The sequence below is a fragment of the Myotis myotis genome, unplaced genomic scaffold (genome assembly GCF_014108235.1).
Source record: "Myotis myotis isolate mMyoMyo1 unplaced genomic scaffold, mMyoMyo1.p scaffold_m19_p_19, whole genome shotgun sequence".
Lineage (NCBI taxonomy): Eukaryota > Metazoa > Chordata > Mammalia > Chiroptera > Vespertilionidae > Myotis > Myotis myotis.
In genome coordinates, this window is record NW_023416323.1 from 15488127 (window position 1) to 15505834 (window position 17708).

The 17708-nt window shown below is 47.4% G+C and overlaps 1 protein-coding gene and 1 non-coding gene across 6 annotated transcripts in view; one reads left to right on the forward strand and one right to left on the reverse strand.

Annotated features, from left to right (window-relative positions):
- FBXO31 (F-box protein 31) overlaps positions 1-17708 on the forward strand; it is a 41841-nt gene that overhangs the window by 11046 nt on the left and 13087 nt on the right. Inside the window, exons 2-7 of one of the 5 annotated variants that reach the window (XM_036345623.1) lie at positions 3603-3674; positions 4798-4903; positions 7683-7769; positions 13010-13086; positions 15342-15509; positions 16074-16148. In XM_036345623.1, coding sequence (XP_036201516.1) covers positions 7715-7769; positions 13010-13086; positions 15342-15509; positions 16074-16148 — 375 coding nt within the window. In that variant the 5' untranslated portion in view covers positions 3603-3674; positions 4798-4903; positions 7683-7714. Of the gene's footprint in view, positions 1-3602; positions 3675-4797; positions 4904-7682; positions 7770-12801; positions 12860-13009; positions 13087-15341; positions 15510-16073; positions 16149-17708 lie in introns of those variants that run through there. The other 4 variants (XM_036345620.1, XM_036345621.1, XM_036345624.1 and 1 more) reach the window with 4 other exon arrangements.
- Positions 17115-17218, reverse strand: LOC118674912. The gene has a single exon (XR_004973756.1). It is a non-coding gene; the product is annotated as a U6 spliceosomal RNA (small nuclear RNA).

Genomic DNA, 17708 nt, shown 5'->3' on the forward strand with positions numbered 1-17708 from the left:
CTTCATGATGGTCTAATGTCAGACTCATTACTATCTTCCAACAAAGTATTGTCTTCCAGCTGACTATCAAAGTCACTCAGCCAATCAGACAAAGTGTCTGCACATAATTCGCTCAAATGTTCTTCTCTGCCATGACATGTCTTTTTTAAAACTTTTGCCAGAATAAAAGATGGATGGAAAGAATTAGATGTATTGCTTGTCACGTCTCAGAAAATACTGACTGATGAGTTGACAAAAAGACACGAGTTAACTTGTGACCAGTCAGCAACGTTTGGGCACAGAAACATGAGTATACTTGTGACCGGTTAGCCAGGTGTTAAGAGCAGCAGTAGGCAACATGGTTTGGTGTGCTTTTAATCACTTCAGATGGGATCTCTGCCAAAGGATAGAGTTAACACTTGTTAGGCTTTCTGGAATGAAGGATATGCAGTACAGGCAAGTACACTGGCCTTAAAGCTATTTTCAGGGCATTTTCCCTTAATGACTTATGGGAAGGTTTATAGAACAATTAGAGGATGTGGAATTGTTCTTGGCCACTGTTTAAAAAAAAAAAAAAATCCATTATGTGGAAAATACTGAACATTTACAGGAACATTTGGGTCAGAATGACATGATTCCACTTTGGTGGATTTGTTGTAATCTTTTGGGAACATTAAGAAAAGTCCCCCTAAGGATTGCTGTATTCGTTAGCACTTGCTTTTCTTCTGATTATTAATGGCGTTTTTGTGGATGCTTTATCTGGTTGTGCCTTCACCCCTATATATCTCAAAGTTGCAAATATAGCCACTCTCACTATGTGCTATTAGCAGTACCATTTGTTGACAAGTACATGGAGATTTATGATGATCTGATCATCCTTGATAAAAACCTTAGAATCACTCAGAAGTCCAAGTGATTAATGAGGGGCAATGGTAGTTTCTATCAGGTTACAGTAACTGGATTCTTAGACATCATGAACCAAGTCACTAGCCTTCCACAGTCTGAGCACAGAGGAATGCCCAAGGGACAGTCTCAGTGCCTCACAAAAGGCCATCAGCAACAAGAGCACAGATGGATGCATTTCAGGGCTCGCCCTGTATATAACCATTGCCTTCAATACTAACACATATTACAAAAGTATGCATTTCACAGGAGGACACCTTCCCACACCCTCTGCCCCACAATCAAAGCGCTTTGTTGGTTGGCAGAAAGAGGCTGGTCCTTGGCTGCTTCGTGCACGTAGCACGCTGGAACTGAGAAAAGGAGCTGGCTTTTGAAAGCCACACAGAAAGCAAACCAAAGCAACAATATTACTATGCAGTAACAATTTTTAAAAAAATATATTTTTATTGATTTCAGGGAGGAAGGGAGAGGTAGAAACATCAATGATCAAAGAGAATCACTGATGGGTTGCCTCCTACACACCCCACACTGGGGACTGACCAGGAATTGAACCATGACCTGGTTCATAGGTCGATACTCAACTGCTGAGCCACACTGGCTGGGCTGCAGTAACAGTTTTGAAGTGCATCGTTTTTACAAGAGAAGGATAAGTGTGTTTATGGAGAACTGGACAAAGTAGTGACAGTGACTGGTGGTGTTCAGCGGGAGCCACTTGGCATCACAGAGCCACAGGAAAGTGTTAAGATAATTTAATATAGAGCAGAATTCTTCTTGGTGAGAGTGGGGTAGACAAGTTGTTCTTGTTTGTTTCACCAACCAGGAGTGGTCTGCAAGAATTTTCACAAACTAGTCTCTCAGATTGCTGAAAACTCATGTCACATGCCCACATTATTTTACCCTTGCCCCAGATTCTCAGCATATTTCATAATTTGTGTTTCCTCAGAAGTGCTTATAATCTGTATAATCTTCTAGAACAGCGGTCTCCAACCAGTGGTCCATGAGGTCCGAAAGGTTGGAGACCTCTGTTCTAGAATGGAGTCCACATTCCTCTTGGCAAGAGGATAAACAGGAGTATTTTGCCTGAGAATGAGCAAGGCCATGGTTTTAGGCAGGGGTCCTCAAACTACGGCCCGCGGGCCACATGCAAATACAAATATTGTATTTGTTCCCGTTTTGTTTTTTACTTCAAAATAAGATATGTGCAGTGTGCATAGGAATTTGTTCATAGGTTTTTTGTTTTTTTTTTAACTATAGTCCGGCCCTCCAACGGGACAGTGAACTGGGCCCCTGTTTAAAAAGTTTGAGGACCCCTGGTTTTAGGTCTTGAACTTCATGTCTGTTTGATAGTGGCAGTAGGGAAAAGCAGGCCTGACCAAAGGGGTTTGCAGGGTAGTAACGGCCTCACCGGAGATAGCTTCTCCATCCTATGTGCATTTTGAGCTCTACTTTGTGTACTGTCAAATCCGAACTGGTATGGAAGCATTTGGGTTAATAGCATCCATTCCATTGAAAAGACCAGACCTCGGGCGGGTTCAGGCCTGATCGAAAGTGATGAGATGAGAGACAGTGCTCTGCGGCTACTGTCCAGACTGTATTAATCCATATTTCAGATGACAGCTGAATCACCAACCTCACCAAGCCTCAGTTTCCCTCCCTGCGATGGGGGCATAGTACTGGGCTTAGAGGTGATTGTCGGCATTTTATTACCAGGCTGTTCTATGAAGCCCCAGTTGGATGCCTGCACCTGATAGGAGCACAGTGAGTGAGAGTCCTGGTGGCTATACTGTGAGGCCCTAGGGGCCCCTTATACTCCTCATCAAATGCTTACCGAGCACACACCTGTGCTAGGGCTGTGCTCACAACTATGAGGCGTTCTCATCCAGGCTGTGATTCTGGGTCCCCATCATAAGCCCATGCTCCTTTGTGCAAATCAGTCACCTCTCTGCCCCTGTCTTTTCATCATTAAAATGGAGATGACAGTAGCACCTCTCTCAGGGGCTGCTGGCAGGGTAGAGTGTCGTGGTGCCCGGCAGGAGCTTGGCATGGTGCCCAGCATGCACAAAGGTTGGTATGAGGCTGGTGTTGTCACTATTAGCTCTTAGCCAACAGGCAGTTCTGTATTTGTGTTGATTACAATGCTTTCCTTTTGAAACCTCACTGAGATCTGAACGGCAGAACCCAAGGTTTTGGTTGGGAAGTGCTGAGGGGAGGGTGTGATTTTTAATAGTGGGGCCGTAGTGGGATGAGAGTAGGGACAGGGAGGATGCACTGTGGGCCAGGCGAGAGGTGAGGACAGGAGGTGGAGAGAGTGTCAAGGATCCCCTGACCGGCTGTTCTAAGGTAGCCCAATGCAGGAGGGCAGAGTGTCCAGCTCCTCCTTCCCGTGTCTTGCCTTGGTCTTCGATTGTAGGACCCATGTTTCTGTTTAATAGAATTAGTAGTGTGGTGGGCCAAACGGGGTTAAAAGGGCCTTCATGGAACCCTGACACCAATGACAATCTCATTTTCATGGGAACATGGATTGTTTCCCAAACACTGAATTCCTGCCACACCATATTCATAATCGTGTGATCAGACTAGCGAGACATGGCTAAGGCTTAGGCATGCAGCCTGCTTCCCTTCCTCTGTCCCCCCCCTTTTCTCCTCTCCCTCCTGTCAGTCTATTTCTATTACCTTGTGATTTCTTGACTGTAACATCTAGTAAATGTTTCTTGTTACAGAGTATGGTGTTTGTGAAAACTTACGGAAGCTGGAGATCACGGGTGTGTCTTGTCGAGATGTCTATGCGAAGCGTAAGTTAATCTAATATCATCCATCATTAATTTTGTTCCAAGAGCAGGCACCTTGAGCATCAATGATGGATAATAAATTATTTTGACCGAAAACCTAGTTCTATTCTTAGACCTTAATTTTAATGTCATAATTGACATTTTATTTAATTTTTTAAAGATTTTTAAAAATTGATTTTTAGAGAGAGAAGAAAGGAGAGAAAGGGGGAGGAAGGGAGAGGGAGAAAGAGAAACATCTGTGTGAGAGGGAAACATTGATCAGTTGCCTCCTGCATGCCCTCTACCGGGAATTAAGCCCACAATCCATGCATGTGCCCTGACTGGGAATTGCAACCTTTCAGTGCACGGGACAATGCCCAACCAACTGAGCCACATTGGCCAGGGTATAATTGACATTTTAGAGACAGCACTGGTAGTAATAGCACTAAAAGGGATGGGGCCTCTCTTCTCCCTTTCTGGGCATGTCAGTACCCTTATTTTTCAACCCATAACAGGATATTAGGTGTCAAGGACCTGTAGATCGGAGAAACATATCTACACTAGGAACAAACTCGGGTGCTTCCAGAGGGGTCCTTCTCTCTGGATTCTGGGTGCATGGCCGGATTAGATGTGCGATGGCTGATAGTAACTGGGAAATGGAGCCGTGAGCCTCCCGCTGACCCCCTCAGCTAACAGGGTTGCCTGTGGAGCAGCTCTTCCCTCCAGCCTGGCACTGGGCTCTAGCCCTTCAGTTCAGTCTTCCCTTCAGTTTCCTTTACTTTCCAGAGTCGTCAGCAACACTCCCTGAGTGCTCCGAGCTTCCCCAGCCCCAAGTATCTTCCCAGCTGGCCTTTCCCCTGGGCCCCTTTATAGGAGGCTGTGAAGGCTCCTGTTAACGCTGCTGTGGCCAGGAGCAGCGGAGGCACAGGAAGCAGCATGCTCACTCACCACCCACTTGGGGTGTGGCATGGATTATTTTAGCACCCAGAGGTGGGGATTAAAGAACAGAGTAAGAAAGATAATGGTGACCCAGTTCTCTTTGGCCTAAAGTTGACCTGTTGACCATTCTGAAGAGGGCCTTAAGTGTTCATCTTAAAACCATCTTAGAAAATTTTGATTTTCACATTGTCCTGAACTTTCTACCCAGTTCTCCATTGAAAGCAGACCAGGTGATGTCTGCTTACCAAGCACCTTACCCAGGAACTGAGGGCCACGCTTCTCCAAGGAAACATCTGGATGCTCTAAGCTTTCTTGTAAGGTCTGGGGACTAATTGGGGCCACTCTCTGAATCCCATCTTTTCCGTGGATTTGTTCCTCTCAGAGTCCCCTTCCGAGACACCCCTCCTTCACGTGGCTGCACTCCCAGCACAGGTAGTGCTGGCACTTGTGCAGAGCGGCTGACTGGGAAGACCCAGGCGGTGTTCAGTCTCTATATCTGGGCTGATTTCATTATCTCATCGCTTCCTCATCCCATCAGACTCTCTACACTGTGATCCCCTGGCCACTTGGGAGTGTTGGATTGGTTAGCCTTTCTGTGTTAGAATTTGCTCACAATTCAGGAGATTTCCTATCAAAAGACTCTAAGTTCGTCATGGGGCTTCCTCTTCCATGCACAATTCTTGGTGGCTCAGCCGTGACCTCCAAGTTCTTGTCCCCTCTCACCTGCCTCAGAGAGACTTGGAAACTTGGAAAGGCTGTTGTCGGGGCCTCTCTGCTTGCCACACATCAGCTCCAGTTCTGCCAACTCCTAGCACCCCCTACTTCTCCCTCCTGTGGACCTCAGGCTTCACCCTTGCCCCAGCCACCATTTTCACGCCGGCTACTGCTTCCTGAGTTGCTGTCCCAGCCCTGGGCCCCACTGCAAGGCTGATCTGCTCAAGACCGCTCTCCCTGCTCCTCCATCCCCATGCACTTTCAGACTTTGGTTTCTTCTCTTGCCTCTGCTTCACGCACCACCAACCCCAGAAGATGTGCGTCTCTCCAGAGGAAGTGAGTCTCATGGAAGTATAACCCTTCCTGTCCTCTCATCTCATCAGCAAGAACAATGTCTGTGATTCCTCCAAAGCCCAGAGTTTCAGAGGCAGGAAGCTGGTTGCTCCCCTGCTCCACTCCCACCCTTTATTCTATGGGAGCCCACATGGGTCTGGCTCCACTCGCGATTTCTCAGTGTTTTATCCAGAGCTCAGTGTCTTAAATCTAGCCAGATCGTAGAGTTGGAGGAATTCACTCTTGCTGTTGGCATTGGTGTTAGAGTCAGAACCAGGCACTTCCTGCAACAGTCTGTACATACACACAAGAAAGCTTTCCTGGCTCTGGATGTCCACTGGCTTTTATGAGTATCTAATAGGACAAGTTCTTATCTTTGGGAACTGGTTTTTGAGTTTCCTTGGCCATTTGATGATAGTGTCTTAAAGCAGCATGAAGACTGTTCTCTCTTGAAGAGTTGTGAGTCTCAAAGTAGCGTCCTGGAGGGGGCCAGGTGCTCATGTCTGCCAGGCATTAGGGGCTGTGACACCCAGAGGACAGCACACCTGGTGAATAAGGCCCCCACGGAGCTTGTCTCAGCGGTGGGAGACGGGTTGGCTGGCCCTGCTGGTGGCTGTCCTATATAGAGGGGGTACCTGGGAACAGGGGGGCAGGCTGGCAGTGTTTGTACACGAAGACCCAGGGAAAAGCCCCAAGATGGAAAAATCTACCTCTGTAAGCGAGAGCAGGGAAAAGAAGGAAGAACGAGTCTGGCCACTCTAGTCTGGTAATCAATGGAGTTTATTAGGGGAAACTTACAGACAAGGCATGCCATGGGCAACTGCAGGATGAAATGGGTCCCCACACCGCTTGACAGGCACCAAAGAAATATATGGGGTAGAGGGGAGATAGTCACATTCTAGTACGTGAATGCTACCAGGTACGGGAAATACTTTCCATGCTCTTCCAGGTCAGGGCAACAACCTGTTCCAGAACCAGCACATAGCAAGAGTCAAGGGAGGGTGCTTATTTATATCTGAATGAACATCATTATTATTATTTTTTTAAATATATTTTATTGATTTTTCACAGAGAGGAAGAGAGAGGGATAGAGAGTTAGAAACATCGATGAGAGAGAAACATCGATCAGCTGCCTCTTGCACACCTCCTACTGAGGATGTGCCTGCAACCAAGGTATATGCCCTTAACTGGAATCCAACCTGGGACCCTTTGGTCCACAGGCCGACGCTCTATCCACTGAGCCAAACCGGCTAGGGCTGATTCTTTTTAAAAAATTGTCATTGTTACAAGTGTTAGAGATATCCCCTTTTCCCCCATTAGCCCCCCTGTACCCTGCTCCCGCCCCCTTGACTGCTGATTCTTGACTCTTTGAAAACGGTCAGGAAATCCAGAGAATGACTCATAATCTTCATTTAGTGTCCCAAAGTGTTTAATTTGCCACCAGCCAAAGCAGGTTTCACAGTGAAGGTGCGTGCTTTTGTGAGTTTGCTGTGAAGGCCTTATCCAGGAGAAAATTACTTAGCTTCTGGAGCAGGTGGTGGAAGAAAGTCAGCCTTAGCCCCTGGCAGAGGTGGAAGAGTGAGCCAGCCTTGACTCAGGAGCGAAGGCTCTGAGTTAGGAGCTGGCAGATGTCATCCGCCATCCAAAACCAAACAAACACAAGCAAAGGAAAGCGCTGGGCATACACTATACAAGCTGAATATCTTAGTTGGGGCACAGGGTTCCCTAAACAGTCACTCCAACTGTCCACAAGCTGCGTTCTCTGCTTTCCCACCTCAGTGAGCTCCATTGACCAGGACAGTAGAGGGAGGACAGTGAGCATGAAGAGTGTCCCAAGCCTGTCGCCATCATGAGTTTCTGGTGTGACATATATCACAACGTTTTCTTTCTAGCCAGGCCTCTCATTTTTGTCACGTGCTTGCTTCCTACAGTGCCGGGGGTTGAGTAGGATGGTGGTGTGGGAGCAGGTGTTGAGTCATATGAAAACTGTTTATACCATTGTGAAAGGGGAACCATCCTTAGCCCTTTCCCTGCTGTGTCGTTCAGGTATAAACCCTCGCGTGAAGTCGGGCCGTTTCATGAAAATTCTTCCCGATTACGAGCACATGGAGTACAGAGATGTGTACACCTGCCGTATGTACCTCCTGCTACTTTGGCTGTGGCGGGGGAGCAGGGCCAGAAGCTGCTTGGAGAGGGACCTCTAACTCAGCACGCAGATGCTTTGGTCCTAACGGCGAGCTGACCTCCTTGGCTTTTGCTGTCTTTTCACCTTTGTGCAGCGTTCTCTGTGGCTCAGCCATGACCAGGGTTACATCTGAGTGGTGGCCAGGGGCTACTGTACATATGGGCCAGGTTTCTGCAGCATCTTTTGCTTTTGAGGGAGTATCAGCATGCTCACTCTGTTGATGCACATTTTAACATTTATTATTGAGACTGAGAGGACAGACAGAGTAGAAATGAAATGTAAGTTGTTTACTTCTAGGCTTCTTAAGTTGATCACATTTGGACAGCATATGTGAATTTGAAAAAATTACATAAACATGCACCTGTATATATCTGTCTGGAACTTATATCTGAGACCGAAAATGTACAATAGTAGAAACAGTTCATTATTTAGAATCTGATTCCTCTTTTGTTGTTGTTGTCGCTAATCCTCCCCTGAGGATATTTTCCCATTGATTTTTAGAGAGAGAGGAAGGGAGGGGGAGAGACACACACACAGAGAGAGAAACATCGATGAGAGAGACACACATTAATTGGTTGCCTCCCGCACGTGTCTGGACTGGGGATCGAGCCCATAACCAAGGTACGTGCCCTTGACTGGAATCGAACCTGGGCCCCTTCAGTCCACAGGTCGACGCTCTATTCACTGAGCCAAACCAGCTAGGGCAGAACCCGATTCCTCTTGATTGGCATTACTTGGGTTCTGGAAATTTTCCTAAGCCAGACAGAGTCCATAGTGACTAAGGCTATCTCCACTTTTTATTAGGTTGAGTTGAGATGGAGATCATGAACTTTGGTTGTCAAGAAAGATACTAAAACTATCTGCATGCACTGAAAACAGTTTTTACGTTTGTAGAAGTACAGAGACAACCCTGCTGCTTACTCCCTCAGCCCTGCCAAGTGTGCCTGTGACAGCATCGCCTGCGTGGACTAGACCCACTTCTAAGTCTTTTAAGTGTACAATTTCTAACAAAACCTACTCAGACCACACGGAATAGAATCATCTATGGAATTTCTCCTAACCACTGCCAGGCTCTGGACATCTAGCTAAAGTGCTCGCTGGTTCCATTTTACTTACTCCAGGGGAGGTGGAGATGCCAGGACTGATCAGCCAGCTTTGGGGTGGTGTCTGAGCACTGTGCACTACTGTGAACACCACCTACAGTGTTGGTGTAATCAGGCCCAGAGCTGAACTGCTTGAGTAAAGACCATGGCAAGGGGGGCATGTAGGAGTGTGTGTGAGCAGTCAGGGGTGTATGTGAGCAGTCAGGAGTGTGTGTGAGCAGTCAGGGGTGTATGTGAGCAGTCAGGAGTGTGTGTGAGCAGTCAGGAGTGTGTGTGAGCAGTCAGGAGTGTGTGTGAGCAGTCAGGTGTGTATGTGAGCAGTCAGGAGTGTGTGTGAGCAGTCAGGAGTGTGTGTGAGCAGTCAGGAGTGTGTGTGAGCAGTCAGGAGTGTATGTGAGCAGTCAGGAGTGTGTGTGAGCAGTCAGGGGTGTATGTGAGCAGTCAGGAGTGTGTGTGAGCAGTCAGGAGTGTGTGTGAGCAGTCAGGAGTGTGTGTGAGCAGTCAGGGGTGTATGTGAGCAGTCAGGAGTATGTGTGAGCAGTCAGGAGTGTGTGTGAGCAGACAAGGATATGTGTGAGCAGTCAGGAGTGTGTGTGAGCAGACAAGGATATGTGTGAGCAGTCAGGAGTATGTGTGAGCAGTCAGGAGTGTGTGTGAGCAGACAAGGATATGTGTGAGCAGTCAGGAGTGTGTGTGAGCAGTCAGGAGTGTGAGCAGTCGGGTGTGTGTGAGCAGTCAGGGTGTGTGTGAGCAGTTGGGTGTGTGTGAGCAGTCAGGAGTATGTGTGAGCAGACAAGGATATGTGTGAGCAGTCAGGAGTATGTGTGAGCAGTCAGGATGTGTGTGAGCAGTCAGGAGTGTGTGTGAGCAGTCAGGGATGTGTGTGAGCAGTCAGGAGTGTGTGTGAGCAGTCAGGGTGTGTGTGAGCAGCCAGGGTGTGTGTGAGCAGACAAGGATATGTGTGAGCAGTCAGGAGTATGTGTGAGCAGTCAGGGGTGTGTGTGAGCAGTCAGGAGTGTGTGTGAGCAGTCAGGAGTGTGTGTGAGCAGTCAGGAGTATGTGTGAGCAGTCAGGAGTGTGTGTGAGCAGTCAGGGTGTGTGTGAGCAGTCAGGGGTGTGTGTGAGCAGTCAGGAGTGTGTGTGAGCAGTCAGGAGTATGTGTGAGCAGTCAGGAGTGTGTGTGAGCAGCCAGGGTGTGTGTGAGCAGTCAGGGATGTGTGTGAGCAGTCAGGAGTGTGTGTGAGCAGTCAGGATTGTGTGTGAGCAGTCAGGGGTGTGTGAGCAGCCAGGGTGTGTGTGAGCAGTCAGGGTGTGTGTGAGCAGACAGGGATATGTGTGAGCAGTCAGGAGTGTGTGTGAGCAGTCGAGCAGTCAGGAGTGTGTGAATAGTCAGGAGGAGCTGGGGGCTTGGCTGGGGCTGGATAGCAAAGGGGTGGGGCGGGCCAAGTCTGAAGGCAGGAATTCTGTTCTTTTCCAAACCTCTTAGAAGTAGCCTCTCTAGAACATTTTGTCCTAGACTGACCTGCCCTCACTGCTTATCAGTGGGTGAGCCAAGGTGCCTTCTGTAGGCCTGGGGAGAGAATGTCACATAGCACTTATTGATGAGAACAGTCCATCAGTTGCCACAGCTATGCTGACGGGAATGGCCTGGCCTGGGCTTTTAAATACAAATGGACAAGCACTTAGAGGCTCATTATGTCATACATTTGCCACAGGATTCTCCTAGAACAACAATCTATCTGGAGCTTATATCTGAGACCAAAAATGGAATTCTGACCCACCTCTGGGAGGGAGGCTTGGTGGCCGAGACCTAGGAAGTGCCTGGAGTTGTGTGGGGGTGTTCTTTTTGTTCCCAAGGGGTGGTCAGAAGTTTCCTGTAGCTTGTAAGGGTGCCACCACCCTTCTGGGCGAGGACTTCCAGAGCCTCTGGACTGTAGCCACTAAAGTGATGCCCGCCAGCTGCTGGTGGCTGACAGCTTAGAGCAGGCTGGTCTAACTGGAGACTGCTGTCTTCTCTAAGGTTTGAGTTATAAAAATACAGCGGTCATTAAAGAAAACCTGAAAGAGCCAGGAAATATGATGAGAATAACCAGTTGTAAGCATTAGTTCCATTTCTCTGTGGACATATTTGAACTGTGCGTGGTCTGTTACCTCCATGACAACGTGTGAAAGAAGAAAGGTCATTTCAACCCCAATTTCAAACTTTACAGTGCCCAGGTGTTTGGTGTTCCTTGCTCCTAGCATGTTCTACATGTTCTAATGGAGTGCAGCTCAGAATTTCTTTCTACCGTGAGCCAGACTTTCCAGAGAAGTCTGCTGTGATGATTGGCTTGTGAGGTCCTTGGGACCCTGCTCTGTTCCTGGGCCTGTTGAGTTCTCCTAGCCTCTTAAAACGGTCCAGGCCTTGGTTCCGTTGGACCAGAGAGGATCAGCAGTCTTGAGTACATGATGCTGTCCTGGAGAGAAGCAAGTCATCACCTGAGGCTGCAAATTCTGTTAGAGCTTTGTGGCCTCAGATTAGCTGCTTTTGCTGTGTCACTTTTATTTTTCTCAATATCAGGCCATATGTCGTTGCCTGATATTCTTGATAAATCCTGTCTGTAGAAGTTGGAAGCATCATGGGGGGATGTGTTGTCCTTATGACATATTTAGCACGCTCTTGTGTGCAAATTGATGGTGACTTGTCGAAGAGCATTTTGAACTTAAAAATAACTGTACCCATAGGGTTCTGAGTTTTGAGGTTCTGACCTAGAATTTTGGCAGTCTCCAGATTGCCCTGGCAGACACAGGGAACATCACTCACCACATGGTGAGGAGGTGGACAGGTCACTTTTAACCAATATCCAGCTCAAGGCGGTCAGGAAATTCTTTTTATTCACAGGAGGGTTAGCCTCTTATTCTAGTCAGGAAAAGCCCATTTTGGAGTTCGAAATTAGAAAAAGCAGGCAGGAGGGGTTTCCTTTTACTGGTGGGAGAGGCAGCTTTCTGTATTCAGGCCTTCACCTGATTGGGTGAGGCCCACCACATTGGGGAGAGCAGTCAGCTTTATTCTATCCACCGATTTAAATGTTAATCTCACCCAGAAACAACCTCACAGACACATCCAGAATAACGTGGCCCAGTCAGGTTGATGCATGAAATTAATCACCACACACTGCACAGAGGCCTTCACCTGGCAGTCGGGGACTTGTATAAGTTGGTTGCGCATTCATTCATTCATTCATTCACTCCACAAGTACATGTGCAAAGGAAATTGAAGTGAAGGACATTTTCCAAAATGTTTACTGCAGCTGGTCATCTCTGTGTAGTGGGATTTCAGGTTGGCACTGGGATTTCTTCTCTCCAGTTGTCTTCAGTCAGCATCTATGCATTGCTTTTTAAATAAGGTGGGGAGGTGCCATTTTTTTTTTTTTAAAAAGTGAGATGACCCAACTTAATTCTTAATACAGAGGCCCATGACATGTTGAACTCTGTCCCCAACTTTTAAAGAATCCTGCGCTTCCTCAGTTGTGTAAACTGATGGGGTGCTCGTCACTTCAGAAAGGCACCCAGTCTGTGTCTTACAAGACAGCAGTTCTCTGTCCTTGGAGCTGCTCACAAAGGGGCTGGATTTTAAAATGACCCAATTGTCTGTTTTATTATGCTTGCTTTTTAAAAGCTCACCCCTTTAAATATGTGTGTGTGTGTGTGTGTGTGTGTGTGTGTTTATTGATTTCAGAGAGAGGAAGGAAGAGGAATAGAGAGAGAGAAACATCAATGATGAGAGAGAATCACCTATCAGCTGCCTCCTGCATGCCTCCTACTAGGGATGGAGCCTGTATCCTGGACATGTGCCCTGACCAGAAACCATGACCTGGTTCAGAAGTCAGTGCTCAACCACTGAACCACACTGGCCGGGCTGTTTTATTCTTAGAATTCTTCAGAAACTTTTGTAGGTAAGATTTGCTTCACTTCACATGTTTACAAGGCGCTGTTACAAGCCTTCATAATTCTCTCTTCCTCCTCCTGCCCTTTCCTCTGATTTACTATAAAGTGAAGACTGGCTGCCTCTGAAGTGAAGACCTGCTCTTTCTCTCTCCCTGCAGTGCTCCACCGATACAGACACATCTTGGGATTGTGGCAGCCAGATATCGGGCCCTATGGAGGACTGCTGAATGTGGTGGTAAGTCCGAGAGCCTTGAGTGTGGGTTCTTGTGAAGTCAGGACTGCTGTTCCACATGGACGGAACGTAGTGCCTTTTCTACCAGAGGGGCAAGTCAGCTGCTTTCTGTGGACATTCGAGTAATCACAGGAGCTTCTCCTCAGGTTGTATTTGTGGCCCTAGCTGGTTTCAGGCAGAACAGCAGTCTCCCCATAGTGAAGGTTGCATGTGCTCTGAATGGTGCCTTTTGAACAGCCCTGGGCCCGGGTGTTGCTGTAGCTGATGTCGAAGTCAAACAGAGTCAGGTGCCCCCTGGGGAGTGCTGGTGTTTTGCTCCTGCATTCCCTCTTGTTGGCACGTGCCAGAAGCGCAGTCCAGGAGACTGGCTGCACATCATATAATGGTAGTGGTCTGCCTCGCCATGGCCTCTGGGCCCTGGGTAGTCTCGGTGCAGCTCTTCAGAGCCCAGTCCAGGTGGGCTGCCTGGTGATGCTAGTTACTCTGTCACTCTGTATATTTTGCTCACCAGGTGGGTTTTGGACAAGGGTAAATACTGCTTTATATTCTTCATATTTGGTGGAAACATTCATTAAGAAACACATTTACATGTGTTATGTTTAATATCCCTGGGGAAAAGTGTTGCTTTTAACACATTCTCTCAAAGACAAGCAGACAGCTCCCAGCGTGGGCATATTTTTTTTCCTTTTAGTCAGGCCGGTGATAATTGTTTTTCATACTGGCAGTGAGTAATAGAGTAAAAAAAAAAGAAGGGCTTCTGAAAGCAGGGGATATTACGGGAAAATGGGACCCGTGACTGAACAACAGCAACTGGCTCTTGTCTCAGACCAATTAGCACGGAAGTGATTAATTTCTCCCCTCTGTCGATAGAGCTAGACGCCGTGGATCCAGGCTGGGGAAGCAGGAGTGACTGCTGGGCCATCCCAAAGCGGGCTGTCCCTGTCCCCTCACTGAGCACGTGTGCGGGGACTGTGCTGTCCTTTGATCTGAGCTCTGTTACTTTCTGTCACTCACTGTCTCAAACACACAAGAATAGGGGGATGGCAGCATGAATTACCAGTGCCCACCGCGTGGATTCAGCAGTTACCTATCGTGTGCCACGTTTGTGGCCTCCGTCTCTGCCCCTTGGTGGTTTGTTTTCGGGCATTTTCAAGCAAATCCCAGGTCTGTGCCACTTCATCTGTTCGTACTCCAGTGTGGATCTCTAAATCGGTATTTTCCTACATATCCACCACATTCTCATCACACCTTACAAAAGTAGCAATAATCCCTTGATATCTATTACTTGAGACACAGCCAATATGGAAGGTTCCCCGATTATCTCAAAGCTGCCTTGGACAGCTGGTTCATTGAAATCGGGACCTAAACGAAGCCCTTGCATTCTATTAGTGTGTTTTGCCTCATGAGTCTCTCCTGTTGAAAGCAGAACTCCCATTTTTTCCTCAGGTCAGTTGCCCTAGTGCAGTAGTTGGCAAACTCATTAGTCAGCAGAGCCAAATATCAACAGTACAACGATTGAAATTTCTTTTGAGAGCCAAATTTTTTAAACTTAAACTATATAGGTAGGTACATTGTTATTAACTTAATTAGGGTACTCCTAAGGCTTAGGAAGAGCCACACTCAAGGGGCCAAAGAGCCGCATGTGGCTCGCGAGCCGCAGTTTGCCAACCACGGCCCTAGTGGGTGACACTTTCTGGATTATTCTGCTTGCTTTTTTCTCATGTCATTTTGCTCCCCCCCCCCCCGCTTTCTACCCCTGATTTTAGATCTGGAAGTTCTCTCTAAAAGGCTCTTTTGGATTCAGATCCAACTGCTTTTTTTCTATTTAAAAATTAATTTTTCCAGCCTTATCGAGGTATAATTGACAAATTAAAAGATTTATAAAGCATACGTTATGGTGATTTGATATACGTATACATTGTAAAAGGTTTCCCATCATCTAGTTAATTAACACATCCATTACCTAACGTTTAAGTTCTACTCTTGCAAATTCCAGTGATATAATACAGTGTTTTCAACTATAGCACATTGTTTTACATTAGAGAATTACTTTCTAATTAACAAGCGCTTGCGGGGCTGTGCCTGTCCCATTGCCATAGATCAGGTGCATCTGATGTCTCTTGGTCCTGAGGTTCTCCATGGGACTGAGGTGTGGCGACGTGCGATGGTCATCCTGGACAGCTGTGGGGGGAGAAACCTCTGCCTCAGTGCCTCACCGTAACCCTCACGTGGACATGCACCCTTTCTCCTCACCACAGGTGGATGGCTTGTTTATTATTGGCTGGATGTACCTGCCTCCCCATGACCCTCATGTGGATGACCCAATGCGATTCAAGCCCTTGTTTAGAATTCACCTGATGGAGAGGAAGTCAGCCACAGTGGAGTGCATGTACGGCCACAGGGGGCCCCACAACGGTCACATTCAGGTGAGCATATGCTTGGGCTCCCTTAGACATAGCAGCCACACGCAGTCGAGGGGTGAGGTCTCCCCTGCTCTTCCAAGTTCTGGTGCCAGCTGCGTTTGCAGTGGTGTGTCCATACAGATCAGGGGAAATGGGAGGAAACGGCTCTACCTCCTTCCCTTCTGTGTATTTATGCTGTGGTGCTGTGATATAACTCCCCAAAGAATCACTAGTTGGAACCCTCTACTGGTTCTGCATTCAGATAAAACCATTTGTTCTTTCCAACCACAGTTCCTCACTGTTCTATTTCCAAAACCTCTAACACTAAGAAACGATAGCCCCTCTTTCCTGCTGTAAGAATCTCCTCGGAAAAGCACAAACACCCCTCTCTCTAGTGTACTGCTCCTCTGAGAAGGATGTGCGTGCTCAGGGTAGTTCTGAGCTCCCTTTTCTGGACTGGTCACGATTTGTAGGCATATTGGGCTTCTGTAGGTGAGTGGGGTGCAGCATTAAGGAGGGGTTCATTGTCTGATGGAGATGCCACAGCTGATGTATTGTTCCCGCTCTCCTTTGTCATGAATGCTCAAGATTGTAAAGAAGGACGAGTTCTCCACCAAGTGCAACCAGACGGAGCACCACCGGATGTCTGGCGGGAGACAGGAGGTGAGCCTGCGCTCCTGTGCACCAGGAGCAGACATCATCAGCATGCTGCCAACCAGAGGGCTCTCTCCCATGGCTCATCCTCACATTGTTGGTGCAGAAAGTGTGTCTGACCCTTTTGTCAGAAACGGCCTCATATGGATTTGTGTACACAAGCATACGTTTTTGTTTCCCCGCTGCTATGCAAAGAGCCGAAGTCCAAGGAAATCTCAGTGTATTGCTTGCCAATTCCCCAAAAAAAACCTGGAGGACTGGCTGTGAAAGACATGAGTTTATTAGGACTTACATGCAGGCCAGTGAAATTACTGCAACACAGGCTTTCACAACACAGGATTATATAGAGTACAGAAAACAAAGCAAATGGGGCATGCTGGGTGGGCGTGCTCACACACACACACACACACACACACACACACGCTGTGTGAGATAAAAGTGCCGGCTATTTGATCCAGGTTCACATCCGGAAACAGTTTCTTTTTGGCAGCTTCCGTGACTGAGAAGGTGGCCAGGCTCCCAAGGTCCCACAGCACCCTTCCAGATGGCCTTCATCATATTCCCGCGGGGTGGGAGGAGGAACTGGAGCTTGGGTAGGGGCCCATGTCCTCACAGACCACACGCCCACCAACCCTCAGAATGAATGACCAAAAGGAAATCGTTTTCAGTAGGCAGTTCTCCTTCACCCCGAGAGCTTCCGTGTGCTGTACAGGTTTCTTCTTGGAGGTGAGTTACAGGCAGATGAGCGGGCTGTTCTCAGAGCCACACTGTCCTCCCCACGGATGGACCTGGGGATGGCGATTTTCAGACCAGGCAGAACAGTGGATAAACCTGCAAGTCAGCTACACCAAGAGTTTCTTTGTGCTTCCTTTTGTTTGCACAAGTAATTTTAACTTGTCTTTGGGTTGTAGTTTTCTGAGGTTCTAAGTCATAATACCATTTCCAAATATTGTCATTTCTTTTTTATTTATTTTTACAAATAGGGAACACTTCACAAATTTGCATGCCATTTTTGTGCAGGGGCCATGCTAACCTCTGTGTCGTTGCAATTTTAGTATATGTGCTTTCGAAGCAAGCATAATATTGCCGTTTCTTAAGAAAAACTTGGACTTTTAAAATATAGAACACTCATTACAGCATCTATGTATTTGTTGGGTGTGCATTTCTCAGCCGGTTTTTTAAAACAAATAATTCTTTATTGTTGAAAGTATGACATATGTCCCCTTTTTCCCTCCATTGACCCCCTCCCATTCACTTCTACCCCAGGCCTTAACCACCCTATTGTCTGTGTCCATGGGTTATGCATATATACATACAAGGTCTTTGGTTGATTACCTCCCACCCACACTCCCTTCCCCTCCTTCCCTCTGAGATTCTACACTCTGTTCCATGCTTCCATGTCTCTGAATCCACTCCATCAGTTTATTTTGTTACTTAGATTCCTCATATGAGTGAGATCATGTGATACTTGTCTTTCTCTGACTGACATTTCACTTAGCATGATACTCGGCAGGTCCCTCCCTGCTGTCTCAAAGGGTAAGAGAGTCTTTTTTATTGTTGCATAGTATT